Raw genomic sequence first — 27,441 nt, forward strand, 5'->3', positions numbered from 1 at the left:
GGGAAACATTTCAAACTGATTTTTTTTTTTTTTTTGCGCGCGCACGTTTACAGTTACCACCTTTATTTGTCAAGACGATTATGAAAAGGAAAGAAAAAAAAAGAATAAAAAGTGTATCCTTACAGGGAGATGGATGGTCTTTGTAAGGAATTTTATTATTTTGTTAAGGGAATGGAATATTAGGCCTACATAACGAGAGTTGACAGAATGGTTGCTGGGATAGAACTTTTTACCTATAGAGTCCAGCAAGTATACAAACGATCACAATAGTCCAAGCCAACAGCTCATATGGTAGGTCATGTTAAATAATGTCCATCTATATGGCTCTATAGCCCGGCATACTTGTATTCGGTACTCGTATTCTAACATAGTATAGTATAGTATTCAACATTTTAACTCAAATTTGGAATCTATTCAACTTAGAAAGTCATTTTATATGGGAAAACCGTAGATTGCTCTTGTATGAAAATAACCACCATGCTATGACCCGGTCGGTTATCGAACCGGTAACCTACCGATTGATAAACCTCACTGCTTCAAATGCCACTCCATTTAGGAGACTCGGTCACAGCACCGGTATAGCATAGGCCTAGTACCTGTATAGTATAGTAGCTGCAATCTATACACTCGCCCTTACATGCATGTGTGATAGTTTTGCTTTTAACATTCTCAGTTTTATTACGTGTAAGTTTTCTTATTCACACAAATTTTCATTGAATAAAAGGAATGTTCGCATTTTTATACGTTTTTATTGTGTTAGACGTTGAGTTCTGTTGCTGGTTCATTTATATATATATATATTCGATCAGTGGCGTATCCACGGGTGGCGGCGTGGGGCGACGGCCCCCATGAACACTTGTGCCCCCCCCCCCGGTCGCCCTCCCACTGGGATTTTGGGTGTCGAAAAGAAAATTACATGTGAGAAAAATATTTCATTGGTCTGAATGGTCTCGAATCTCCATGTTGACCACTCATGAATGACCCTTCGACCGCGGACCGGCAGTAGGCTATAGTTGCTGAAAAACCTGACGTGACATAGCGCATAGGCCGAGAAGACATCTACAGTAGTTGCACTGTACTGAAAACACATGTTAACGACCGTCGAATTATATAATTCCTGCTCTACAAGACTACAACACACATAATGCTTACTACTGAATTTGTGTGTTCGACTGTTAAGGCAAACTTTGCTTTTGTTGCTTTTTTAAACTGGATGGTGACGTCACAATAGAAAGGTGGTTATACCAGGGACTGGAATGCCAAAGAAGATGTTAAGAGGTAAGAAATTTTGACATCATACAGGTTTCCCACATCATTGCTCGCGTCATTGCCTCGATACTCTGTTACATTTTCAATCAGGTTTTCACTTCTGGGACGTACCCTGATGCTCTTTAAAACCGCTAAAAAAAACAAAATTTTCAAGAAAGGAGACAATACTATCACTGAGAACTACCGGCCAATCAGTTTATCACCCTAACAATATTTCAGAAGCAATCTTTGGTGTCCGTTTGACATAAAGTTCGGTCATTTCAGTATGTTACTTGGCTGACAGCCCAGTCAATCTTTCCTTATTTTCCACGCGCAATTTGCAGATTTGTCGAAAAATGTCAATGCCGGTGTCAAACTCACAAAAAATATGTCATGATATATCAAAGTAACTTACCAGACTATTTTTTGTTTTCTATTTCACTAAGCTATTTGATGACCATATCAAGACACGGGATCTCAAAATAAAGGATGTTGAGAAAACGTTACTGCAGCTTACAAGGCCTAAGAAGCAGGCGCGTAGCCATATAGGGTGGGGCGAAGAGGGCGACCGCCCCCCCCCCCTTGAGCATATTTTTTGTATGTTTTTATGATATCGCTAGAAATTTCGAGCTTAGATTCAACTTACAAGGCCTGGGAAGTGCCATTTCCAGCGATCTGGGAGGCATTTTCAGCCAAAATTTTCTTTTACTCGTACCGACAACTCATGGTGGCGCTACGTTTAGATAGTTTTCAATGCAGAATCTACGGCTCGATAGTTTGCCTACAGGTTCGCCCCTCCCTTGGCAAATTCCTGGCTACGCGCCTGCTGGGAAGGGTCATTTCCAACGATCTAGGAGGTCTTTTTAGCTAAAATTTCCGCTACGCTGCGCGCCAACACTTGGTGGCGCTCCGCTTAGATAATAACAAGACGCACTCCTAGGAAATGGTCAAGCCCCCCCCCCCCCCCCCAATGAAAAAAATCCTGGCTACGCCATTGTGTTCGATACAGGTGACAAACGCTTACAGTGCAATTGCGACCTTCCTTACCTTTTTCGAACCTCTGGACATACAATCAGCGTCCATAGCCATGGTTAGGATGTCCGCATATAAAGCGAGAGGACCGGGTTCGAATCCCAGTGGAGGCTGGAAGTTTTTTCACTGTTCTGGATTTTCCAACTCACTACGATTTCAATTATATATATATATATATATATATATATATATATATATATATATATATATATATATATATATATATATATAATTGAAATCATAGTGAGTTGGAAAATCCAGAACATTGAAGAACTGGAAAATGTTGACACAAGAGAAAATATATAAATTGCACTTTAAGAGACGGGTCGGCAGGGAACTACAGAGTGCTAGAAATGCAAAACCTGGTTACTAATTGATCGCACCTGCTCTACAGTACCTCCACTTGCGTATCATTTTTCTTCATTGGCTGTGACGTGTAACATTTCGATGTTATTTGTTTTCTTTCCCATCTGCAATGAGCAGTTTCTTGACAGCAATCGTGTGGCGTTATTTTGCTCTATCTGTCCAGAACTTGAGTGGGAGGGAATCTGTCTTGTGACTGCCCACTAAGTTTGTATTTATTGGACAAATACTTTTCAACGTCATTCAGTAATTATGACGTTTGATTGCCTCCAGGGTACTGTATGTATATTCAACACGCTAAAGACACCTACTTCCGGGTCATGAAACCCATGCCTTACTGCTTAGCGTTAGGCTTATACTGTGCAGTTATTAACTGGGAGGTACCATCTCAATTTTTTTTGGTAGTTAAAACCGAAAATCTGCATAATGACCGAGCCAAAGAGACCGAGAATGGCGTCAACGTTGGATCAACTCAAATCTTTCACAACTGTAGTGGCTGATACAGGCGATTTTGAAGGTACAATTCATTTCTAATTCATGCTTGTTGGTAACCTTGTGTAAAATTTCATGTTCTTGTAATATGCAGTAATGCCTCATTTAACGAACTCAATGAAAAATTGTTCGCCAATTTTCACACTACCTGGCATAACACCCACCTTACGAACAGTGTCATTTACACAAATAAAATGCGGAAATCGTTTCGGAAATATGTTAAGCAATATATTACCTAGGTTAGCATACATATCGGTGTGTGTTTTGAATCGATCCTCTCAAAGTTAATTCCTAAACTTAGTCTTGACGTAATACACAGCAGGGGAATATCCTGTTTCGTAGCCTAACATGAAATCTAAAGCCACTGCGATTGTAGCCTAGCTTTGGGTGCACGACGTCCCGTGCAACAACGTTAGGCTTCCACAAAGATCGGTCATACATATACAGTACACAACGACATGCTGTACAATACAGTGCATAGTGTAACTGTTATAGATCAATCGAGCACATTGACACTGGCTACTCATGGACACAGTGTTCTTACTAGCCTAATTTGGTAAAGACAAATTTAATGATTATTGCACTTACTTAGGCTAGAGATTAACACTATAGGCTGTACCTAGGCCTAGGGTTTCAGTTGTTTTCCGCACACGTTTGTTCTGTGCGGAAAACAACTTTTTTTTCCCTCAATTTAAAACAACTATATTTTTCCTCAATTTTAGGATACCAAATTCAGGATGATGAAAATAACATGAAAGAGTATCAAAGAACGTCGATAAGGATGGTTAGACTGAGTTCATGTCAGAAAAAATTGTTACTAACGTTGACAAACCCACTGAATGAGGTTATGAATTATGACAAAAACACCATACACAATACCCACCAACAAGCCTGGTGAATGCCTATACACAACTTGTCACTCGAAGCTACGTATGTTTTCTTTTACTCGTTGCAGCCATTGGCCAGTACAAGCCTACAGATGCAACCACCAATCCATCCCTGATCCTCGCTGCTGCGGGAATGCCCCAGTATAGAGCGTTGATAGAACAAGCTGTTCAATATGGCAAGAGCAAAGGAAAGTAAGAATTTATCATCAAAAATGTCTTTCCATTCCATTGAACAGTTCGCTATTGACTGAGTATATATACACAACCATTCACGTCCTGTTTTTAATTGATGGATTGATTGTTTGTTTAAAGTACATGAATGTAAAAGCATCTGGGATCTTTCAGACATGTTGGTCAGACTGACCATTAGTGTAATTAAATGTAGACCAAACATTGTATATTTAGACTGCTTCCTTGTACAGTAGATCTATAGTTATTACCCTGTGTCCTACTCGGCCATATGATAAAAAGTGGCATTTACAAATCTTTGTGAAATTTCATCCAGCAGGGTGCTTTATCTCAACAACTGAGTGCATACTTAACCCTACCCCTACCCCTTGCTTCCCAACCACCACCTTCTCCCCCTACCCCCACCTCATGCTTCCACCCCTTACAGTACATGTGTATATTACTTTGTAAACAACCTAAATAAATATGATAGCATACTGGATTGTGTGGAGGCTTAATGTACATTGCTACTGTACCAGATTCTTTGTCCTTTATTGCTTGTGACTGGCTTTGCTAGATGTGCAATCTACGAAATATGTTTCACACATCCAATCTCTTCCACTTACTAGCAAAGGAAATTTTTGCCTCCATTTTGGTAATAATTTTTTTTCCCTCTATCAATGTCCAGAACTATTGACGAACAGGTTACTTTTGCTATGGACAAGATCTTTGTTATCTTTGGACTCGAGATTTTGAAGATTGTTCCCGGACGGGTCTCGACCGAAGTAGACGCTCGGTGAGTACAGTGAGGCTCTGTATCGAACTGTGTCAAACTACACAGCACAAAAGATTGTGTCCTGTGCAGCATGGCTGCAGCCTCCTCAGCAGCCTACTTTTGACACAGTGTCTCAGTCAGTGAGACTTGTAGGGTGTCATTATATTTAATTTCAATTTCTTTATTCCAGTATAAATTACAAAATTTATATAGAACACATAATAATGATACATAAAAGACGTAAAAAATGTACAATCATGAAAGCATGAACAAAGAAGATGGAGGATTAGAAGTTTGAAAGATTAAAAGGATTATAACAGAGATTCTAAGAGCCCATTTTGAATATAAGTGGCTGCTCTGTAGATAAATGAATTCTTAAAAAGCATAATTCTGAAATTTGGCAAGATAGTATAAGCAAGGCACCAGTGATGTGGCCGAGTGGATAAAGGTGGTGTCATTTGAAGCAATGAGGCTTATAGCAATCAAGAGATTTCCTGGTTCAATACCCGGCAGTGTTAGTAGTAAGGTGGGTTTTTCATCCAAGAGCAGTCCATAGTATTCACATCTAAAATGACTTTCTAAATTGAAAGGATTCCAAATTTTAGTTAATATGTTGAATTGGAAGCCACCTGATGTGAAAGTTGTAATCCATGAACCCTTGACTGCGGGTTTCTCCCACATTTGTGGTCGCTTAGGCATTGTAAACATAACTGCTGATTATTATTATTATATTATAAAGATACGGTAGTCTCAGAAATACCACAGATACAGCATCATCAAAGTTTATTTAGAAATGCATTTTACTGTGTGACAAAGTCAGCTTATGTTGTGCAATGGACAATTCGGTTTAGTTTGGTTGATCTGGTTTTTAGCGATATCTGGGTACCATGTCAACTGCTACTTTGTTACTTTTGTAACAAAAGCTCACGAGACCTGAGTTATACTGCTGATTCATGCCAATTCCTAACTTTATATCTAATTTCAAAGAATACTTAAAAGAAAATGAATGCATTGTTATGCAATAATACAAAGCCGTAAGTGAAATAACTTAGTGGAATTCTGCACGTGTAGCAAAATTACAAAAAGTAAAGAAAAGATGTCCCATAAATTTCCAGAAATTAACTGTGCATAGTTGTACAAAAGCACTGTCATAGTTGATTATTACTAAAAATAAATCAGAAAAATAATTCATGTCCGGGGAATGCAATAATGAAAATGTGAACATTAAATTCATATTTTTGTCATGTAATGTCATCAACAAATTGATCACTGATCTATAAGCCAAATATACCAGGGCTGTTGGATTCAAAGGCGTGTGATGTTATCCTGTGTCTACTGTATATGCTGGAAAGGATAACATACTGTACAGTAGTCAGATTTGGTTATATCTTCGTCAACTTTTCAAAAGATACAAAGTAAACATCTCCACAATTGGCTTCTTACAGGGAATTTATGAAGTGTTTATTTTACACATAGCAAACTGTGTTAAATTTTGTGAATGTTGTCCATCAACTGTCAAAAATTGTCCTTTGTGTGCTGCCATTTTTTGTCAGTTTCTGAACTGTATCAGTTCCTCCATGTCAAATCACTAAGTGTTTAGAAACATCCTCACAAGACAGTCTCCTGAATTTGCTGAAAGCTCCATCGGTTGGTTCCATTGAACATACAAAAAAATAAAATTCCCAGAAAAGTTCACAATAGCTTCACAATCCCCCAATGGATGGAAGTTACTGTTCTATAAAAAAAAAAAGTGTTCATTAAATACAGTTCCATACATGTATTCACAGAAAATGTTGCTGAGCTGTGATATTTGCTGAGTTTATACTTTTCATGGATTGCAATGAGTTTTAAAAAGCTTGTTCAAATCGAGTTTATCGAGTGATTCTGGGCCAAGGCTTTAGAATTTGGTATCATTCCAACAATGTTACAGTTCAGTTAATCTACTGACCTTTTGCCTCCCTGTAACAAGGTTTTAAATTTAAGAAATTGAGAATATTGTTGAACTTCATTTTATCAGCCATATAATTATGATAATGTAAACAACATATCAGTTTTAGTATCAGGCCTAGAATTCCACAAGTTAAGTCACTTGATATGAAATGCAAATATTTTAAATAAATATACTGGCTGAAGTCAACTTCCTCCTTCTCAATTTTCCAGCATTGCAAAACACTTTGGGTTAACCACGTACACAGGCTTCACAGAGAAATCCAATAATATTTGCTGAAAATAACTACGCAGCTCAATACAAGGATGACGTTAGGTACGGTAAACATGCCGATTCTTTGACTGATCGTCGTTACCAGACTTACCATGCACTTATGTGCTGAGTGTCTCCCGGCATAAAAATGCCAAATCCACTGGCATCGAATTTAGCCCATAAATCTTGGACGGAACTGTAGTCTAGAGTAATAGACATTTTATGTAGTGTACCTGTATGACACTGTTCATAATTATCACGTTGGGTTGCGGGCAATCTCTGGTAGTGAAAAATGATTTCCGTAATCATTTCTGATCATTTCCAGAGACAGGGGAGAAGCGCAGGGTATACATCATGTGTATTGCAGCAATATAGACGAGCATGCAGTATGCTCACATACACAGTGTAGTATTGTGTTGTATTCCAGCTAGCATACTGTATGTGCGTGTGGCAGTGAGGTAAAAAGCAAGTGTGGTCACAGCCACCAGCAGTGTCTGTACTCTGTACTGTATGAAGTATACGGTACTGTACAGTACATAACCATTACTTAAAGTGCATATATGTACAGACTGTATGCAAATAACAGCTAAAGTGTAGGATTTTCCATTCATTACGGCATGTACCAAAATGTGATTTATTTCTTATGTTGTTTCTACCATACCAACAAGCTAAGTATATAATTTTTTAGGGCGGAATTTATAAATTAAAGAATAGGGATTTTCCAAGTTTAATTTAAAGTGTTGAACAGTCTTTTGGCAAATAAACTAGACGTTCATTGGATGGATATTGGGTTTTAGGTTGTCTGACGTGAGTATTGGTCGTCCCGGACGACCTTTAAATTTGAGCCCTGAGGATTATTGTGTGTTTAGTACTACATGTACATTAAAAGTACTGTAGGGTGGATCATTGATTCTCGATACAGGATAGCACAGACTGACCAATTTTGTACTGTCATAACATTCCAGGGCTGATGAGCTATATAATGGAGAACTAATTAATAATACTACTGTGAGGTTAAAACAAATTTCTGCAGCAGGTAGATCATCGATAGACTTAATACCGTGTGACAAGTTTTCACTTTCTAGCTGAACGAATCGTGGATGCCTGACGGTTGCAATTTACCCGCACCTCTCTTACCTGAGCAGTTACCTGTATCCAGCCTACTTTAAATAATAATAATAATAATCAGCAGTTTTTTGCACTTTCCCCATTTATAGTACTACCTAGATGCATTCACCCTCGGCAGATAATTGTTCAATGTATAATAATCAGTGTTCAGTGACCCTTTGTAATTGGTTTTATCCCACTGTAGACTTTGTTTTATTTGTAACTAATCGCAAATTCCTTCAGGTCTTTTAGTGAGATGCGATTGTACCAATGAAAAGTACAGTACTTTACTACTTTTCCTAACCTGTGAAACATTTTGTCTCTATGATGGGCTCCGTCGGGGAGGCAGTTTTTTTTTGCTATATAGCCACATATGGTACTGTACAGTATTCATGTGGGAGAAACCGAATAACTTAGAGCTCGGTCTACTAATGTAAGTGTATTTACACATCGGGTAGACCACGGGCTGGCCAAATCTGTAGGTTTAGCTGGATTTTGCATCTCTCACATATCAGGGAAGACTGTTTCAGATGGGAAACTTGTAGATTACTCCTGGATGAGACACCCACCTTACTGTACTTTAGCCAGCCAGGGAATGACCTCACAGTCTCCAAAATGCTAAGTTCTGATGTAGGTTTCATTGACCATTGTACAGTACAATAGCCATCATACTGTAGTACATGTGGACATGTAGATAGATGTTACTGAAGGTCAACACCTGCACAGTATTTCACAGATAATTCCAGAGTGATAATACAGTTTGAACATGTTTGGTGTAACAATGTAAATTGTTACTGTACTGTACTGTACATGCTGAAGGCTACAGTATGTACAGCAAATTGATTATTATACTGTTTAGTCCTGACAGGAATGGCCTCAGTGAAGGCTAAATGTGTTTGCACAATAGGCTTCATTATACCAAGTTCAGTTCATACAAATAATAAGAAAGATGTAATTTACTCCTTAAAAGGGTGCTCAAATTTTTAAAGTAAAGTTTCAAAATGTATAAATAATCCAATATCCCCAAAAAATGGAAATAGTGTTTCTAAATAAACAGCATGCCTACTATTTTTTTTTTTTTTGGAGTTTGTAACGAGAAAAGGTAAATTCTTGAAAGTGCAACTGTCTGGAAATGTGCAGTTGTCTGACTTTGGTTTTTGTAATCAAACAAATTTGTTTGCTTTATTGCTAAAAGTGTTAAGAATACTGTACTACATGTGCAGACGATGCAGATTTAAATAAAGGCTGTAACTGTACAGTTTGCTCTTTGTTACACAGTGTACATTGTACTGTAGTCTACTGCAGTGACAATGTATATTCAGAGGTTAACAATAGAACAGCCTTGAGTGGGGCAGCAGCTATTGAGTGGCTTGGAATTCTGTATACTTAGCGGCTTTATTCTAGATCTGCTATCTCCACGATTGAGTGAATCCCAGGATTTCAGAACAGTGTTGGGTCAGCACTGGTTAAATTTGAAGGCTCTTTACTGTACATAGGAAGTCTGAATTGTGTTGGAACCATGTTTATTATAATTTATGTATACAGACTACAGTATGGAAGGCTGCTAGAATCTGTCACTCAGTCTGTACTCAGTCTGTACTCTGTATGTACTCAGTTTGTACTCATTCTGTTCTCAGCCTGTACTCATTCTGTACTCAATGTACTCTGTCTGTACTCGATCTGTTCTCAGTCTGTACTCTGTATGTACTCAGTTTGTACTCATTCTGTTCTCAGCCTGTACTCATTCTGTACTCAATGTACTCTGTCTGTACTCAATCTGTTCTCAGTCTGTACTCAATCTGTTCTCAGTCTGTACTCAATCTATTCTCATTCTGTTCTAAGTCTGTTCTCAGTCTGTTCTCAGTCTGCTCTCAGTCTGTCCTCAGTCTGTACTCAATCTACTCTCTGCCTGAACTCAGTCTGTACTCAATCTACTCTCTGCCTGAACTCAGTCTGTACTCAATCTGTACATAATCTGTACACAATCTGTACTCAATCTGTTCTCAGCCCAGTGGCGTAGGAAGGTACTTTTGAGTGGGGGGGCTGAAGACTGATGGCCGGCCTGGGGAAGGGGGAATTTTTTGGCATTTCCAGGTGGCCTCAGATGCAATTTGGTGCGATATAGCACACTTCAACCCACCCACTCCATTTTGTATATAATTTTGCATTTTCACCTGGCCTTAGATGCAATTTGGTGCTCCAAATGAGATTTTTTTCTCATTTGGAAATGAAAAAGGGGTTTTCTGACTCGCGAAGCGGGGGGGGTGGAATGATACTTCCGCCCCTCCATATTTTTCACTGGGAGGCTGGTGCCCCCCAGACCCCCGGTTCCTACGCCCTTGTCTCAGCCTGTACTCAATCAGGACTTACTCTTTCTACAAGCTGTGCATACTCAGTATGTAGTTACCAGTCTGTGCTCAATCAGTACTTAATCATTCTAGAGCTGTACTCTGTCTGTACTCAATCTCTACTACTGTACTTATCATACAGTACAATACAGTACAGGACTCACCCTATATTGTATTACATACTGTACTGTTGTACAGTATAGTTGATGTATTGTGCCAGGTGTCTTTCCACTGTATTATACATGTTACATCAAACTTCCAATTTACTACAGTAATGCATATGTGGTACTAGTACAGTAGGAGATCTTCATACAATACAGTAGATCCATACAATAACTGCTCAATACAGTAACTGGTACAATTTCACTACATGTACAAAATACCATTGTTGAACAGATGGCTTAAGTTGTGTTGCTGTATTTGTGCTGCACAATACTACTGATGGTCACTTCACTACATGTATGCAGTACATACATCAGTACTCACTGTATACAAGGCCCACTTAGCAACAGACGGCTCTCAGTGTAGCCTACACATGAAAACAGTATAACTACAGAATGTCAGGAAAGAATGTAGTCTGTACATGTATGACATTTTCATCATTTTTATTAAAATGCAATAGATCTGCACAGATCAACAGCTGTTTGTGAATCTCTGCCACAAATTTGCTAGTACTTATATGTCAGTATAAGCCTAGTTGCTGCATTTTCTGTGATCTATAGGCTTCTCTCTGCATTGAGGCATGTACTGTACTGTACAGTACAGTACCTTAGTCACACAGTACTTTATATTTAATTACAAATACAATTAATTCACCTGTAGAATGACTAATAAATTGAAAAGGAAAAAACATGATGCGTTTGGTATTAAATTTGTATCCATTGGCCTACATGTGATAGGATATTCAACATAACAGAATAACTATGTGCACAACTCTAAAATCGTTGGACCCATAATTTTATAAGAATGATGTTGTTTTTGTTCGTTTTTTTTTTTCCGCTGTGACGGGAGAAACTATTGTACATTATTAGATCCTTATAAAAGTGTTGCAGCCAGCAGATTTGTTAAAGAATTTCAGTATGGCTCCCTTGATTGAATTTTCTGCCAACCCATTCCCCTCCCTCCTGGTTCTATGGTATTATTGTCTTCACTGTTAAAGATGTTTACAGTGTACAAGTTATAGCACAACATTAGCAACTCAAGTAACACATTTTGACAGTGCTGCACCAATGTCCCATACTACTACTGTACATGGTCCAACTGACCACACAATTGGTGAATACAGTAAAACATTTGTTTTAATGCTTTTTTACATATTTTTTTCTTTCAGTCTTTCTTTTGACTTAGATGGACAGCTCGCAAAGGCTCAAAGCCTCATCGCCCTCTATGAAGAAGAAGGGATTAGCAAAGAACGAATTTTGATCAAACTCAGTTCAACGTGGGAAGGAATCCAAGCAGCAAAGTAAGCCAAAATTGACCGTTTTACAAGTCTTTTTCTCAATTTTAGTAAATTACGTTTAAGCATTAATTAGCTAATTATGCACATTGATGATGTACAGGGAGTGACTGCCTTATGTTCTGTAATGTTATACCTTTGTTTTCACCACCTGTGTTTAGAGGACACTGAACACAGGTTTTTGGCCTAAGACGATATTTTGAAATATTTTATAGTCTGAACTTTGAAAAGAGGAACATCACATAACTTCCAATCATATATGTGGGCTTGTAATTACAGTAGGGTTAACTTATTAAGGGCTAAATAAAATTAGAGTTTATGATGAGTACTACACTCCACATCATAGTTTGCACATATTTAATGAGTTTCCCCAGATTTGATCATAAACTTCAAATGTGTATACTGTATCTTGGAAACGAAAAGAGCTTATCGAGACATTTCAACAGATTTTGAATGAGATTATCAGACACATCAAATGTGTAACTGAATATAGGGCAAATTGGCTAGGTGTCCGCAATACTTTAAATAATGCATTGGAGGTTGTGCTCATTAACCAGAAAGTTAGTGTGCATGATATCATAGCGCACCATAATCAGTACCAGCACAATGATGTAAAAGACGGATATATATCCTGTCTTGGTGATGTGGCTGTGTAAAGTAATAAATGCACACAGATATTTATACAGGTATGAGTATAGACTGAAGGTATGCAGTGTAAACAGGAACAACAAACTGACTGGCACTGCTTTTAAAGGAATTGTTTTTCAAGGGTTTTCAAAGAAATGATTGGCTAGAACAGGATGTGAACCGTTGACCTTTAAGTAAATTATACTATAGTCATGCACCCTTCCAATAGAGAGAGCTACTGTACTGTATGCAATCAGTAGTCTGTGGCAATCCGTAAATAGAACAATAAGGACTTCTTCTTTGTTGAAGGTGCTGTATCAGTCAGAAAGCTTAGTTGAAAGTTACAGTACATGCCATCTAGTGAAACAACTTACCCAAAAAGGTATTTCATTTGTCACAACCAGAAAACAAATAGCCAAGAAGGGATTTTCCATGAGAGAAGTTAGATTTCTAGTCATTTAATGTATTGTAAACATGAACAGAAAAATTTCTAATTGTCATTTGAGAATGAGTTAAACCTCCTGTTATATCAAGTGCTATTAACTGTACTATAAATGTGTTATGTAAGTATATAGTATTTTAGATCCTCCTGCAAGCAGGAAGTTGCGAAGAAGCCATCATTGGCTTTTCAAAGCCGCAAGCTGACCGAAGTCAGTCTCTCAGATTCATATTTTAATGTCCATGATTATGAATTGTCAATTGTCAACAACTCTGTAACTAGACTACATACTGTACATTAATCTTGGAGTGACTCGAACTCGGGACCTTATGATTGAAAGGCACCAGCGTTAACCACAGAGCTAACATTCCCTTGTGAGTTATTTGTAATTTAATTGTTTGAAATATGTAATGTAAATTTGTTATATTTGTAAATAAATGATGTCATTTTTTTGTCTTTGATAGGATATTAGAGTCCAAGTTTGGAATCCACTGCAACCTGACTCTGTTATTTTCATTCGCTCAGGTAAGATTCTATTCAGATGCTGCCAACCGTTGACAATGCAAAGATCTACTGACATACAGGAACTTACAGGAACTTACAGGAACTTACAGGAACTTATCAAATCAATCACAATGCAAGGCTTTGAAATTATGGTATTAATGACATAACTACAGGTGTGCTCTGAATACACCATAGACAAAACTGTTAGCTGGCCTACCTGACACTCAGTTCAGTGTCTACTGTAGGTATAATATTTATATGCAGAACTGCACACACAAATAATAATGTTAATGTTATCAGGCTAAATTCAGTGTACTGTTATCATAATACTTACTGTAGACTGCTACTCATGTGTACAGTTATATGACTAGGTTGTATAGGACAAGGAAATTGTGTTAAATTTGACACAATTCAGCAGAACAGAACACTGCAGTATGTCTACTGGTGTGATATCTCGATGCCCAAAGGAAACATTCCATCTGTATGAACTACAGTAATGTGCACTTAGTAGGAAAAAGGTTATACAGCTGTGTAGTAGAGCCGGAAACAGTCATGGTTAGGACATAAGTTTACACCACTGTATACTAACACACTATACATACAGTAGAGTAGGTTATCTACACATGAACTAGGAACTGGTATTGATACAGGAAGCAATATAGTATCTTATCTACAGCTTTAAACTACAACATTCTGTAGTTGATATAAGCATGCATTTTGTTTCCTGGTGGAGCTAGAAAAGCAAGTCAGTACCAATGCCATGCACATTGTCATTGGTATAGTATCATTATTCCCAAAGAATAGGAAACCAACAGAAACTCATTCCAAGTCCTATCCATGTGACAGTCTATTATATCTAGAAAGTGATGAACCAAGCATGGAAAAATTGAGATGCTATTTGGAATTTTGGAGCTCAGAAAACAGATAGTTGGAATACATTAAAATCAGCAAATCCTCACACTAAGAGTTTATAACAATAATATCACATTGCAGTAGTTGGTTACATTCTCTTTAGGTAACAGCAATAGGACTTTAACATATTTACGCCACTTACTCTATTACATTACCTGTCTCCCCACAACAACTGCACTCTCGCTGCACCGTGTAAACAGTATATCCTGTGGTACAATATTCATGATTGACAAGCCCTACACAGGGCATACTTTTTTATTCAAATTTTATATAGTACTTTTGAAGGTTCTGAGTTTTGTCTCATTATAAAATACTATGACCCAGTTCCTGTCTTAAAATACTATGACCCAGTTCCTGTCTAAAATACTAACCTTCGTCTTTGGACGTTGTTAAACCAATTTGACCAATTTGAATAACTCTTTGCCGTGCAATAATTGATATATTATTTCCCTGCTGCATGAACTGTTAGGTTTACCCTCCATAAAGTATCTACATGTTGTTGTATTTAAGGGACTATGACATCTATATAGTAACCATTTTAAATTGACATCAGAAAGGTCACTTCTAAATGGCATTCTGACACTGATGAACCCTCTTCCTGTATTTTAGGCTCTGGCCTGTGCAGAGTTGTATCCTCAATGAAGTATATTGTTAGTATATTAAGGGACAATGACATAGTAACCATTTTAAATTGACATCAGAAAGGTCACTTCTTGCTGGCATTCTGACATTGATGAACCCTCTTCCTGTATTTTAGGCCGTGGCCTGTGCAGAGTTGTATCCTCAATGAAGTATATTGTTAGTATATTAAGGGACAATGACATAGTAACCATTTTAAATTGACATCAGAAAGGTCACTTCTTGCTGTCAAACTGACATGGATGAACCCTCTTCCTGTATTTTAGGCCGTGGCCTGTGCAGAGTTGTATCCTCAATGAAGCATCTACATGTTGTTAGTATATTAAGGGACAATGACATATAGTAACCATTTTAAATTGACATCAGAAAGGTCACTTCTAAATGGCATTCTGACATGGATGAACCCTCTTCCTGTATTTTAGGCCGTGGCCTGTGCAGAGTTGTATCCTCAATGAAGCATCTACATGTTGTTAGTATATTAAGGGACAATGACATATAGTAACCATTTTAAATTGACATCAGAAAGGTCACTTCTAAATGGCATTCTGACATGGATGAACCCTCTTCCTGTATTTTAGGCCGTGGCCTGTGCAGAGTTGTATCCTCAATGAAGCATCTACATGTTGTTAGTATATTAAGGGACAATGTCATATAGTAACCATTAATTGACACCAGAAAGGTCACTTCTTGCTGGCATCCTGACATGGATGAACCCTCTTCCTGTATTTTAGGCCGTGGCCTGTGCAGAGTTGTATCCTCAATGAAGCATCTACATGTTGTTAGTATATTAAGGGACAATGACATAGTAACCATTAATTGCCACCAGAAAGGTCACTTCTTGCTGGCATTCTGACATTGATCAACCCCTCTTCCTGTATGTTAGGCCGTGGCCTGTGCAGAGTTGGATCCTCCATGAAGTATCTACATGTTGTTTGTATATAAGTGACTATATCTATATAGTAACTGTATACTTACAACCAGAAAGGTCACTTCTTAATGGCCTACTGACACTGATAAAACACCTTTCTCTATATTTTAGGCTGTTGCCTGCGCAGAGGCTGGCGTCACACTCATCTCACCATTCGTTGGTCGTATCTTGGACTGGTACAAGAAAAGCACTGGCACTGAGTCTTATGAGCCTCATGATGACCCTGGTGAGTAATTCAAATCATAGAATATCTTGTCCCAGGTAGTGAGTTCCTACTTTGTATATAATATAGAGTACAGTACCTACATAGCGAGTGCAATGTACCTATTGTGAGTAGATGAGATTTCAGGAATGTTCCTAGTGAGGAAATCCTACCTTGTCTATTGAGAGTATGTTGAGATTTCTTGAATATGTTGACCCTAGTGAGTACATCCCAACCCCTCAGATACACTGCCCATCCCACCACCACCCCTTCTTTTGTTGAGAGTGGACCGTTACAAGTTTTTTTTGTTTTTTTCGTCCGATAGGAGTTAAGAGTGTGACCCAGATTTACAACTATTACAAGAAGTTTGGCTACAAGACTGTAGTCATGGGAGCATCTTTCAGAAACACTGGCGAAATACTCGCTCTGGCTGGTTGCGATTTGTTGACCATCGGGTGAGTCCGGAATGAGCCATACGAGGTTATGGGATGGTGCAACCATCTGAGTTTACCGTTATGGGATGGGACGATGGGAGGGCGGAGGGGAACCCTGTGCATTTATTAGGAAATTCCTAAAGTCATCATATGTAACAGATATGAAAGCAACAAGGCCTTCGTTTAGTTTGTGTGGTTTTGAGCAGCTGCTAGGTTTTGGTTCTCAATGGTCAAGCAAGTTAAGGGCTAGTTTCTTGCACAGGATGCGGTACATTAGGTCCTTTGACCAAACAGATTGATATAATATAAATTAAAGCAGGCGAGATGGCATGATTGTACTGCACTAGTCGATGGAATTTAAACCTAAGGATGCTTTTGGACCTTTGATGCTTTGGAACCAGTTTGTGATTTTCAAGCAGGATTTGTATGTGGGAGGAGTCTGTGACAGGCTCAGATTTTTACAGTAGGACTTGAATGAGTAACAGTGTGTCACTAAATCCAAAATTATTATTTCGACGTTTCAAATGCCGAGTGCAGTCTGTCGCTAGCCTTAAATTATTCTGAGCAGAACTTGAAAATGCCAGCTGTGTGTTGATGCCTCAAGATTTCAATTTGCATTCAAATGTGTGTTGTTCAATCAAGTTGATGTGATGGGTTTTAGCGGACTTATTTCATAAGGAAACTTTCAACTTGTTTCAAGGCAAATTAACATTTTCTTTTGATTTTAACATTCTCAGTCCAAAGCTTTTGGAAAACCTCCAGCACTCTGACGAACAAGTCACCCGTCATCTGAACCCTGACACAGGTAAGAGTCTAGGACAACGTAACAAATGCTTGAGCACTGATTCTCATGTTTGGGCGTTTGTTATCTGTAAAGTCGGAAGAAATCTCACCTAGAATGACAGGCCAAAATAAGATGCAGAATTTTATGATTTATCATTTTTGTTTACTCTGTTTGGTGGATGGACTAACAAAGAAAAGAAAGGTGCTCCCTGGATTCTCCATACAGATGCACCTTTAGTGGATTTGTTGTTTTGGGGTTTTTTTGGGCCAGGGGTGGGGGGGGGGAAGGGGCGTGTTATAAACTTAGGTAACATTGACTAGATAGAAATGATACTAAGTAAGAACTAGCATCTGTCGTGTAATTATCATCAAAGGTGCAATGAAGTTTCGCCCAGCTTATAGCTTGAAATCACTACTTTGTGGGAAATTGCCTCTCTCCGCAGGAATGGAATACATTGCTTGTAGTGAATTCAATTTTATAACTGTAGCTGTGTGTGGTGTGGCCTCTTGATGGTGCTTGGTATCACAAAACAGTAGCAAAGTAGTACCTTTAAAGTCACCTGTATGTTACGATCTCCTCTCCTCTCCTCTCCTCTCCTCTCCTCTCCTCTCCTCTCCTCTCCTCTCCTCTCCTCTCCTCTCCTCTCCTCTCCTCTCCTCTCCTCTCCTCTCCTCTCCTCTCCTCTCCTCTCCTCTCCTCTCCTCTCCTCTCCTCTCCTCTCCTCTCCTCTCCTCTCCTCTCCTCTCCTCTCCTCTCCTCTCCTCTCCTCTCCTCTCCTCTCCTCTCCTCTCCTCTCCTCTCCTCTCCTCTCCTCTCCTCTCCTCTCCTCTCCTCTCCTCTCCTCTCCTCTCCTCTCCTCTCCTCTCCTCTCCTCTCCTCTCCTCTCCTCTCCTCTCCTCTCCTCTCCTCTCCTCTCCTCTCCTCTCCTCTCCTCTCCTCTCCTCTCCTCTCCTCTCCTCTCCTCTCCTCTCCTCTCCTCTCCTCTCCTCTCCTCTCCTCTCCTCTCCTCTCCTCTCCTCTCCTCTCCTCTCCTCTCCTCTCCTCTCTCATCTCCTCTCCTCACCTCCCCTCCCTTCCCCTCCCCTTCCTCTCCTCTCTCCTCTTCTCTTTTATCTGGTTGCTATTTGGTTGGACTCTACATTAAAATTCCCATATCAATTCAGTTTTCATTAACTGAACCGGACTAATTACAGTATTACATGCTATGTAAGAAAAGCTAAAATTCTGAAAATTGCTAACATTTTGAAAATTGCTCTATCTCTGTTACATGAAAAAAATCATTTGTACTAGAACTTTTCAGACTGATGCATATTCTTTACTGCAAGTTATAACTTAAAAATACTGTGAAGAAAATGAAAGAAAAAAAAGTGGAAAAAAAAACACCTAGATGGATATCTTCGTTTCATGGTTTGCATGATTTTTCTGAAAAATATGTGGAAGTTTTGATAAAATTGCAGAAAATTGGCAACCGTAACAAAGAAAGCTACAGTAAGCAGTCATTAAACAACATATTTGACAATTTTTTTATTTTGGGGATTTTCTTTTCAGCAAGTGGAACAGATTTAGAGAAGGTGTCGTACGACGAGAAGGCATTCCGTTGGCACCTGAATGAGAATCAGATGGCCACCGAGAAACTTTCAGAAGGCATCCGCAAATTTGCTGCCGATGCTATCAAACTGGAGAATTTATTGAAGGGGAAGCTTGTGGAAGCATAAATAAGATGCAGAATTATCATATTTTGTTTTTGTAGTTTGGTGGATGGACTAAGAAAGGTGCTCCCTGGGTTCTTTTTATACAGATGTACCTTTTTTTATTTTTAATAAAGTAGAAAGTTCCCTTTCAAGAGACACTCTTCATGACAAGGATAAAAAAAATGTTACTTGTGGAACATTTAAACATTGCCAGTAATCACATTGAAACTTTGGTTTAATATTGTCATCATCATAGTCATAATCATTATCATCATGAAATGAGCCATTTTGCTAATTATCAGTTCATCATTAGTGAAAGGCTCTCTGTTTACTTGGTGTTTTTTTTTCTTTCTCCTTTTTTTGTGGTATTTTGTCTTTTGACAATAAAGTAAACACAAATTTCCTTATTCCTTATTAAAGGCGGAAACCTCAGTACTATTATGTTGATATGCTCTAAGCTGCTGATTAAAATGCCAACGCTTTAGTTCCAATTTACAAGATTATATCCAATGATGCCCCTATATATCTCTGCTGTTCGTGGATATCAGGAGTTTAAAGTGGGTGTCACTGGGTGTCATCTGTTTCCATGATGCCCCTATATATCTGTACTCTTCATGGAAATCAGGAGTTTCAAGTGGGTGTCACTGGGTGTTATCTGTACCATGATGCCCCTATATATCTCTACCCTTCATGGATGTCTGGAGTTTCAAGTGGGTATCACTGAGTGACATCTGTGCCATGATGCCCCAATATATCTCTACTCTTCATGGAAATCAGGAGTTTCAAGTGGGTGTCACTGGGTGACATCTGTTTTCATGATGCCCCTATATATCTCTACTGTTCATGGAAATTAGGAGTTTCAAGTGGGTGTCACTGGGTGACAGCTGTACCATGATGCCCCTTTATATCTCTGCTGTTCATGGATATCAGGAGTTCCATGGGGGGGGGGGGTGTCACTTGGTGCTATCTGTACCATGATGCCCCTATATATCTGTACTCTTCATGGATATCAGGAGTTTCAAGTGGGTGTCTTCTAAAGTTGTCACTTGATGTCATCTGTTTCCATGATGCCCCTATAAATTTCTGCTGTTCATGGATACCAGGAGTTTCAAGTGGTTGTCACTTGGTATCAACTGTTCCATGATGCCCCTAAATATCTCTAGTGTTCCATTGATGTCAGCAGATAGTTTTTTTCAGTCTTTCTGATTGTCAATGTGTGACATCAGTACCCAGTTCTTTATGCGGATCCACAATATACTGCTTCTGGTTGCTATTAATTTACAACCCATAACAATGTACTTCATTAACTGTTTCTTGTAAAGTTTGAAGTTAAGAAAAGCTCTGTTGGAAGACATTTTGATTACTTTTTCTTTCTCGTGTATTGTCTATTGACAGATATGTTAGATTGATCAAGAAGACAAATTCACATTTAATTAATTTACATTCTTTTTCACAACAATCATTCATAAAAAAAAAAAAATACTAACAATCGTTTCCAAGTTTGATCAATAGCAAATTGTATGTTTGAACAATTTTAAGTCGGTTTAACCTGTGAACAAGCGGGAAAGAGACGATCAAACACAGAGAGCTGGTTGGTGTTGGAACATCTTAGGCAAAAACACGTTCTTTATGACATTGGTGTAAGCCTTATTTTCCATCTGGGCAGAGGGGTGGGGGAAGACCGAGTAAAAGACCTTTCCTTCATAGCAAAACGGTTACTGATTTGTGCACATGATGAGGATGTGTCGTTATTGTTACATCTCTTTACTTAATATTTTTTTGTAAATTAAAATATGGGAGGTTGCTTCCTTACCTCTAAAATCATTATTTTGGTACTGTGTTATATATATGGTGTCTCGTGTTACATGTTAAATGAATGAAATCATTACCTTTTTTTTTTTTTTCTCACAAAATTATACATTTTATGAGTATAAAGTTTTTGAAATACACACACCTGAAACTTTCACTCATATGTTTTCTGTGGTTTTCTAATAATTGTTAAAATGAATATTCATAAATGCTTCATATTGGTATGAATATTTATTTATAAGCTGTCATATATCAGCATTGAACAGCAAGACCTAGGTGGTAGAACACAATACATAAACCATAACAAATTGCATCTCCAGAGCATCTCCAGTATTGTAACCATTCTCAGGATAGGAAAAGTAGCAATTTTATGTTTTGTTATTATGCTGCTGGGCAAGGAATTAACAGGTGGGGAAATTCCCCACGATATCTAGTGGGTTTGTTTTGATTTTGCCACCATTGATTTCAAAAGTTCTTATTCACAATTTTTGTGATTTAATAATCGACCTGCCACAGTGGAAAATCAACCTCAGGCTCTGAGATTAGCCTGCAGAGCTGCTTAAAGGCATTGAAGACTCACCCCAAATCGCGTGCGGCGCTCTGAAAAAGTTAACTTTCCGTTGCTTGCAAATGATTTTCTTCTTGTCGCTACAAAAGGCAGACTGTTATGAAACGTGATACCTTGTTATCTTTTATCTAGATCTGAGATGTCCACGCTGCTATGTACACTGTGTTGTGGGTTTTGACCGTAGCTGTATGTATTGACTGTATACTTGTGTCTAATTAACGACGGTAGCAAGCTGTGTGTGTATTTTCTGGGATCGATGTTGGTGCCTAACACTTCTGTTACACCTCATTGGAAACTAGAACAGATTACTGGCATGAGACGTTTCTTTGTTGGCGAGTCTTTCACACACTTTAACGCAATTGGGTTTTTTTTTTTTTTTTGTGTAAACACTGCATGTAAATATGTTCATTTCTACAGTGTAGTTAATCATACATCGTTCACACAAAGACCCTCATTCCAGAAAAATTATGTGGTAGGTGTTGCAGACTAATTGGTAAAAAGAGGTCATTTTACGACCAAGGCAGGTCGAATACGTAATCTCAAGAAACTTCCATGAAAACGTGCTATAGATGGGATATATACAGCAGACCTTTAAACACGGGGATGAACTGTTGCCATAACTACTTGAAATTTTACACTTATAAAAAATTGTATTAACAAGCGTGAGTTAACCCTCGTCAGGAAACTGGTAGAAAGAGTTGTTTGATGTTGTGAGAAGATTTCACTAGCAAGTTATAGAAAGATATAACACCTTTTGATGAAATTCGCTATGGTTTATTTATTGTTGAACTTACTTCTAACTTGTTACAAGTACGTGATGGCGTCCTTCCCTCTGAGGCTCTCTTATGGTGCGTAATCGAGGTCTGTAGTAATATGATTCCGGAAAAAAATTCTTATCAGTTTTCCAAGAAAAGAAACGTCAAACGGATTTCCAAGTTGCAAGACATTAGCCTATTGTTAATCTGGGATAGCTGAAGGGATCGACTAACTCAATACTGAGCACTGACTAGAGGAAATCAGAATGTTTGGAACTAAAGTGCAGGTGGAACCAGAATCACCTCCGCACCAAACTACTGGTAACGGTTCCACGAAAATAGCCTAAATTGCCTTTGCTACAGTATGAAATTGCCCGATATAACCTGGGCATTTAATTTGGTCTTCATATTTTTTGCAGCAGTTTTTGTTGTCGCTAAATTTTCAGAAAGGCTCATTTCTTTGGTTAGAATCGCAGTTGGTTTGTTTACTTTCTCCACTGCGACTCTTTCTTGCTACAAACCTACTGTAGGCTACAGTACAATACTAAAGTTGGTTTATGCATAAAGACAACTGACCCACCCTACACTACTCCACCATCCTATCCCTCCTCTATAGTCCCTCTACTTTGTTCAATCATCCGTTCTCCTTCTTCTGTTCCTCCATCCACTTGCCATTATCCATCCGTCTCGCTGTACTCATTTAATTAATTCTGACTACTTTGTGCTTCTCATCCATCCACTATTTGCATATTGCTCTCTTCATCTTTCCACGCTCTCTCTACTCTATTCATATTGTCCATCAATTCTTCTTCAGTTTATCAGATAATCCATTTGTGACTGTAGACTTCATGAATCAATCAGCTGGCATACATCTTTCTTTAATTCTGTCTCACCGTTTATATTTCAGGATCTGGAGAGCTGCATTTTGCTAATATTGACGATTCAATTCACCAAGCCCATCAACTGGATATTAAAAAAGAGGAGAGTGACTGTGAAGAACTAGGGGAGAGCTACATATTTCATTTATCAATCAAAGTGAAGGATGAATTAAGCAACGGAGAAACATGGCCAGAAGATTCAGAACATGTTCATTGTCATAAGGGAGGGAAACCTTACCATTGCAGCTATTGCAACAAAACTTTTGATCATTATAGCCGTTGGAAGACTCATGAAAGGACACATACAGGAGAGAAACCATATCATTGTAATTATTGTGACAAAACTTTTGCTAGATCTGGCACTTTGAAGAAGCATGTAAGAATACACACTGGAGAAAAACCTTATCATTGTAAATATTGCAACAAAACGTTTGCTCAATCTTTTTATCTAAGGGGTCACGAAAGAACACATACAGGAGAGAAACCTTATCAATGCAGATATTGTAACACAAGGTTTACTCATTCCGGCACTCTGAAGGGACATGAAAAAACACATACAGGAGAGAAACCTTATGATTGTAGATTTTGCCAAGAAAGGTTTCCTCGGCCGGAAAATTTAAAGCGCCATGAAAGAACACATACAGGAGAGAAACCCTATAATTGTAGATACTGTAACAAAAGGTTTACTCAACCTGGCTCTTTGAAGCGCCATGAAAGAATACATACAGGAGAGAAACCTTATAATTGTAGATACTGTAACAAAAGGTTTACTCAAGATGGCACTTTGAAGAAACATGAAAGAACACATACAGGAGAGAAACCAATGTTACAAAATGTGTAAGGAACCATAAAGAATGCACACAGGTTCTGAATGGAATGTATATTTCTTACAATACTGTTTGCTGGCATCTTAAGAAATGACAACATTTATTTGCTATGTCAATACCCATGGTGGATGATGTGCTTATTCTTACTTTGAAATAGCCTCTATATTGAGTTCAAAACCATGAAACTTATATCTTCAAACCTACCATTTAACAAGGAGGATAACATTTGAGTTGAATCCTATTAACTGGTCAGTGACAACCATTGAGTTTTATTACCTGTCAAAGGTCATTGAAATGAAATGAGCAAATATTATTGTAATTTGTGTCATCCTTGTAGGCACAGGTATTGGTCTACTGTAGTTCTGAGGACTGTGCAACTACTGTAGAAAGATTTAGTATGTGTGTTGTCAGATAACAGAAGCTGGTCAAATTCATAATCAAACGAGCAGCATAAATACATCGAACCACCGTGGTGCTTCTTGTTATACTACTGAAAGTACCATGAATTTTATAAAATTAAGTTAAGGTATTACTGGGCTAGCATATGTATACATTTGAGATGAAAATTCAGTGTTATAATTTTTCACTTTTTAAGTGTTACTATAGCCTATGTTTTTTGGGGGTTGCTTCCTACAACTAATGGTACATTTATTTTCTGTTCTTCGGTCATGTAGGCTTATCAATTAGGCTTTAGCGATGACTCAATCAGTATCTGTAGCTGAGCAGTTAAAGGCATTGAAGACTCTCCCCAAACCGCGTGTGGCCATCTGTAAAAGTTAACTTTCTGTTGCTTGCAAGTGAGGTTTTTTTTTTTGTGTCACTACAAAATGAAGACAGTAATGAAACGTGATACCTTGTTATATCTTTAGCTGAACCTGAAGTCCATCGCTGTATTGTCTATACACTTTGCTGTGGGTATTGACGGCAGCTGTATGTACTATATGTACTAGTGTCTAAATACCGACAGTAGCAAGCTGTGTGTGTATTTTCTGGGATCGATGGTGGTGTCTAACACTTCCGTTACGCCTCATTTGAAACTAGGTCAGATTACTGGCATTAGACGTTTCTATTTGCGCGAGTCTTCACACCCTTTATAAAGATGATTTTTAAATTTATTCCATTTTATACTTGATATGATGTGTTTGTTTTCTTGAAGTTGATAGTGAATTTTCAATATTCAGACAAACATCTGTGTTGTAACATGATTTATATTAAAATATATGCGGAATAAAAAAAGAAAATCTACAAAACAGTTTGTGTTATTGTTATCATTTCATAAATGTTTTAATTTAATGGGACTAAGTTTTACAAACAGTAGAGTTGGCCGTGGGGGTCATATAACGATTTGGCCTTTACATGCTATATTTTCTTCAATGCGTAGAGCAATCCTCTAATTAGAATGATGAGGCGTAATTAACGATTTACCATCATTTGTATTAGTAACTGCTCACCGCTTAAAAGAAATCACAAAGCGTATTGGCCTTTTTTGAGGATGCCTTACTTACCATGAGAATGAGAAAAATATCAGCTTGAGGATGCAGTGTGTTGGCAAACTTTAGCTCAGAGCAACATCAACTGAAATATACAGTAGGCAAATCAGAAATGCGAATCTGCTAATCTTGTAATTTGCTGAGTTAGATTGTTACAATTTGTTGCCATAACTACTTGAAATTTTACAATTATTTGAAATAAATAAATGAAACTATATTTGGGTCACCCTCATCAAGGAAACGGGTAGAAAGATTTTTTTGTGGTTTTGGAGAAGATTTCACAAGCAAGTTATTGAAAAACACGTTGATGTAATTGGCTATGGTTCATTGCAGAACTTCTCAAGTGATACATATCATATTCACACTCTGAAGAAGATCCTGCTAGGATGGAAACGTCGGGCCCTCTTACTTTTACACATTCTTTTACACAGGCACTTTAGTGGATAAGCAGTTTGCTAATAGTTTTATTTTATTGTGTGTTATACATATCAGTAAGTGATGGCGTCCTTCCCTCTGAGGCTCCCTACTAGTTAAACAGCATTGGATTGTGACAATCGAAAGGCTTAGCCGGAGTCGGTCAAGCACGGCGACATTTCAAGTGAAACCAAGCGCCAAAGAGGGGTTCCTTATTTCATGTCATGAAATATTTCTAGAACAGGGTGCCGACAAGAGGAAATCAAAATGTTTGGAACCAAAGTCAAGTTGGAACCAGAATCGCCCTTGCGTTATGATACCGGTAACGGTTCCACGAAACTAGGCAACAGCTACTGTATGTATGTCTGGTTGACTGCAAATGCAAAACTGATAGTACTGCAGTTAGCTACAGCCTAAGCTTGTCTGCCTACAGTAGGCTAGGCCTATTATATGGTAAAGTCATGCTTATTTGCACAGCATCCGGCGGAATTAGAGATATTCCTTATCTGATATTTTCTCGGCTCAAAAGAAAACCTGGAATGAAATCCATACATGATAATTTGATCTGAAATTAGTCAGTAGAGGACCCCTTGTTGTACAAGTAAAGGCAAAAGGTCCTACTGTAGTCTGTACAGTAGGTAACTAGAAGTCAAACTCACAGAAAGGCATTTACATTGTTAAATTATAACTTCAAGAGTAATTACGGCCTAGACTAAACCTTACAAATTGCAACGGAAGTAAGGTTTCTTGAAGATTCTGAAATTAAATGATAGTGGTACTGGTACATAGGTCTATGGTCCACCTGAAAGTGAATATTACTGGCACAATGCTGGTATTCTATTCACATAACCTGCACATCTCTCTTACCGTCTACATATTGTTTTTTGGTTATTTTTGTTACATTTCATTCACATTTCCAACTTTCCTTTTTGGACCACTAAGATGTTAAACCTGGTTACCTAGGGACCATAGGAAAACACCTAAGCAATTTCCACTGTTTGTGCAGTGTAACATTAACATTTTGGGCTGAAATTTGCCAGGACTCCATTTTAAGGACTCCAAAGATTCTATAAACTTCAATCAAAATTTACAAGCCCAGCCCAAAAGATAAATAAAATCTCTCTTTATTGTGTACGACCGTTAGTTTCACTTTCTTGGCTAGCCTGTCTTAGGGTCCTTGCTCTTGAATAGTATCTATCTCTCAGTCGTATCAATGCAGCTTACTAAATTGTGTCATTTCCATTCTTTGCAATGAATAAATAGGTGTTTTCTGAAGTTTCCTCTGTGGAATCGTAAAAGTGGGTGATACAAGTAGAGCGTTAAAGTCTTGATCTGGCCGCATTGATAGACTATTTTGTTTACATTGTGTAACAAACATGCTGACAATGGTGGTGCAGTGATTTTAAGGTAAATCGTTCACGCCGTAGGGCAACAGAATATAGATTCTTACTTTCGATTGCAACA

General features: G+C 38.2%; 3 protein-coding genes across 5 annotated transcripts in view; all 3 read left to right on the forward strand.

The window, feature by feature from the left end:
- Positions 1 to 2,975: 2,975 nt before the first annotated feature.
- LOC139970623 (transaldolase-like) lies at positions 2,976 to 21,202 on the forward strand. Of its 2 annotated transcripts, XM_071976475.1 has the most exons (9): positions 2,976 to 3,160; positions 4,091 to 4,214; positions 4,879 to 4,986; positions 11,951 to 12,082; positions 13,607 to 13,667; positions 16,237 to 16,351; positions 16,653 to 16,782; positions 17,499 to 17,566; positions 19,094 to 21,202. In XM_071976475.1, exons 1-9 carry the CDS (start codon positions 3,070 to 3,072, stop codon positions 19,258 to 19,260), a joined length of 996 nt encoding a protein of 331 aa, XP_071832576.1. In that variant the 5' UTR covers positions 2,976 to 3,069; the 3' UTR covers positions 19,261 to 21,202. The 2 variants fall into 2 exon arrangements, with proteins under 2 accessions (XP_071832576.1, XP_071832583.1); XM_071976482.1 differs by lacking the exons at positions 2,976 to 3,160; positions 4,091 to 4,214 and adding an exon at positions 4,823 to 4,828.
- Positions 21,203 to 22,436: 1,234 nt separating this feature from the next.
- LOC139970633 (uncharacterized) lies at positions 22,437 to 25,329 on the forward strand. Its single transcript, XM_071976495.1, has 2 exons — positions 22,437 to 22,689; positions 23,276 to 25,329. Exons 1-2 carry the CDS (start codon positions 22,635 to 22,637, stop codon positions 24,085 to 24,087), a joined length of 867 nt encoding a protein of 288 aa, XP_071832596.1. The 5' UTR covers positions 22,437 to 22,634; the 3' UTR covers positions 24,088 to 25,329.
- Positions 25,330 to 26,047: 718 nt separating this feature from the next.
- The window catches only part of LOC139970549 (uncharacterized), a 61,619-nt gene continuing 60,225 nt past the window's right edge, over positions 26,048 to 27,441 (forward strand). The window contains exon 1 of one of the 2 annotated variants that reach the window (XM_071976337.1): positions 26,048 to 26,299. In XM_071976337.1, coding sequence (XP_071832438.1) covers positions 26,245 to 26,299 — 55 coding nt within the window. In that variant the 5' untranslated portion in view covers positions 26,048 to 26,244. The remainder of the gene's footprint in view (positions 26,300 to 27,441) is intronic. The other variant, XM_071976349.1, reaches the window with a different exon arrangement.

The sequence above is a fragment of the Apostichopus japonicus genome, chromosome 1, assembly GCF_037975245.1.
Source record: "Apostichopus japonicus isolate 1M-3 chromosome 1, ASM3797524v1, whole genome shotgun sequence".
NCBI classification, from domain to species: domain Eukaryota; kingdom Metazoa; phylum Echinodermata; class Holothuroidea; order Aspidochirotida; family Stichopodidae; genus Apostichopus; species Apostichopus japonicus.

What these genes read in the sequence shown, in the direction of transcription:
- LOC139970623 (XM_071976475.1), top strand. Translation starts at nt 3,070, where the DNA reads ATGACCGAGCCAAAGAGACCGAGAATGGCGTCAACGTTGGATCAACTC. An exon ending in GAAGGAATCCAAGCAGCAAA is followed by an intron (nt 12,083 to 13,606) that starts GTAAGCCAAAAT and finishes TGTCTTTGATAG; the next exon opens with GATATTAGAGTCCAAGTTTG. An exon ending in TCATCTGAACCCTGACACAG is followed by an intron (nt 17,567 to 19,093) that starts GTAAGAGTCTAG and finishes TTTTCTTTTCAG; the next exon opens with CAAGTGGAACAGATTTAGAG.
- LOC139970633 (XM_071976495.1), top strand. Translation starts at nt 22,635, where the DNA reads ATGTTTGGAACTAAAGTGCAGGTGGAACCAGAATCACCTCCGCACCAA. An exon ending in ACCTCCGCACCAAACTACTG is followed by an intron (nt 22,690 to 23,275) that starts GTAACGGTTCCA and finishes TTTATATTTCAG; the next exon opens with GATCTGGAGAGCTGCATTTT.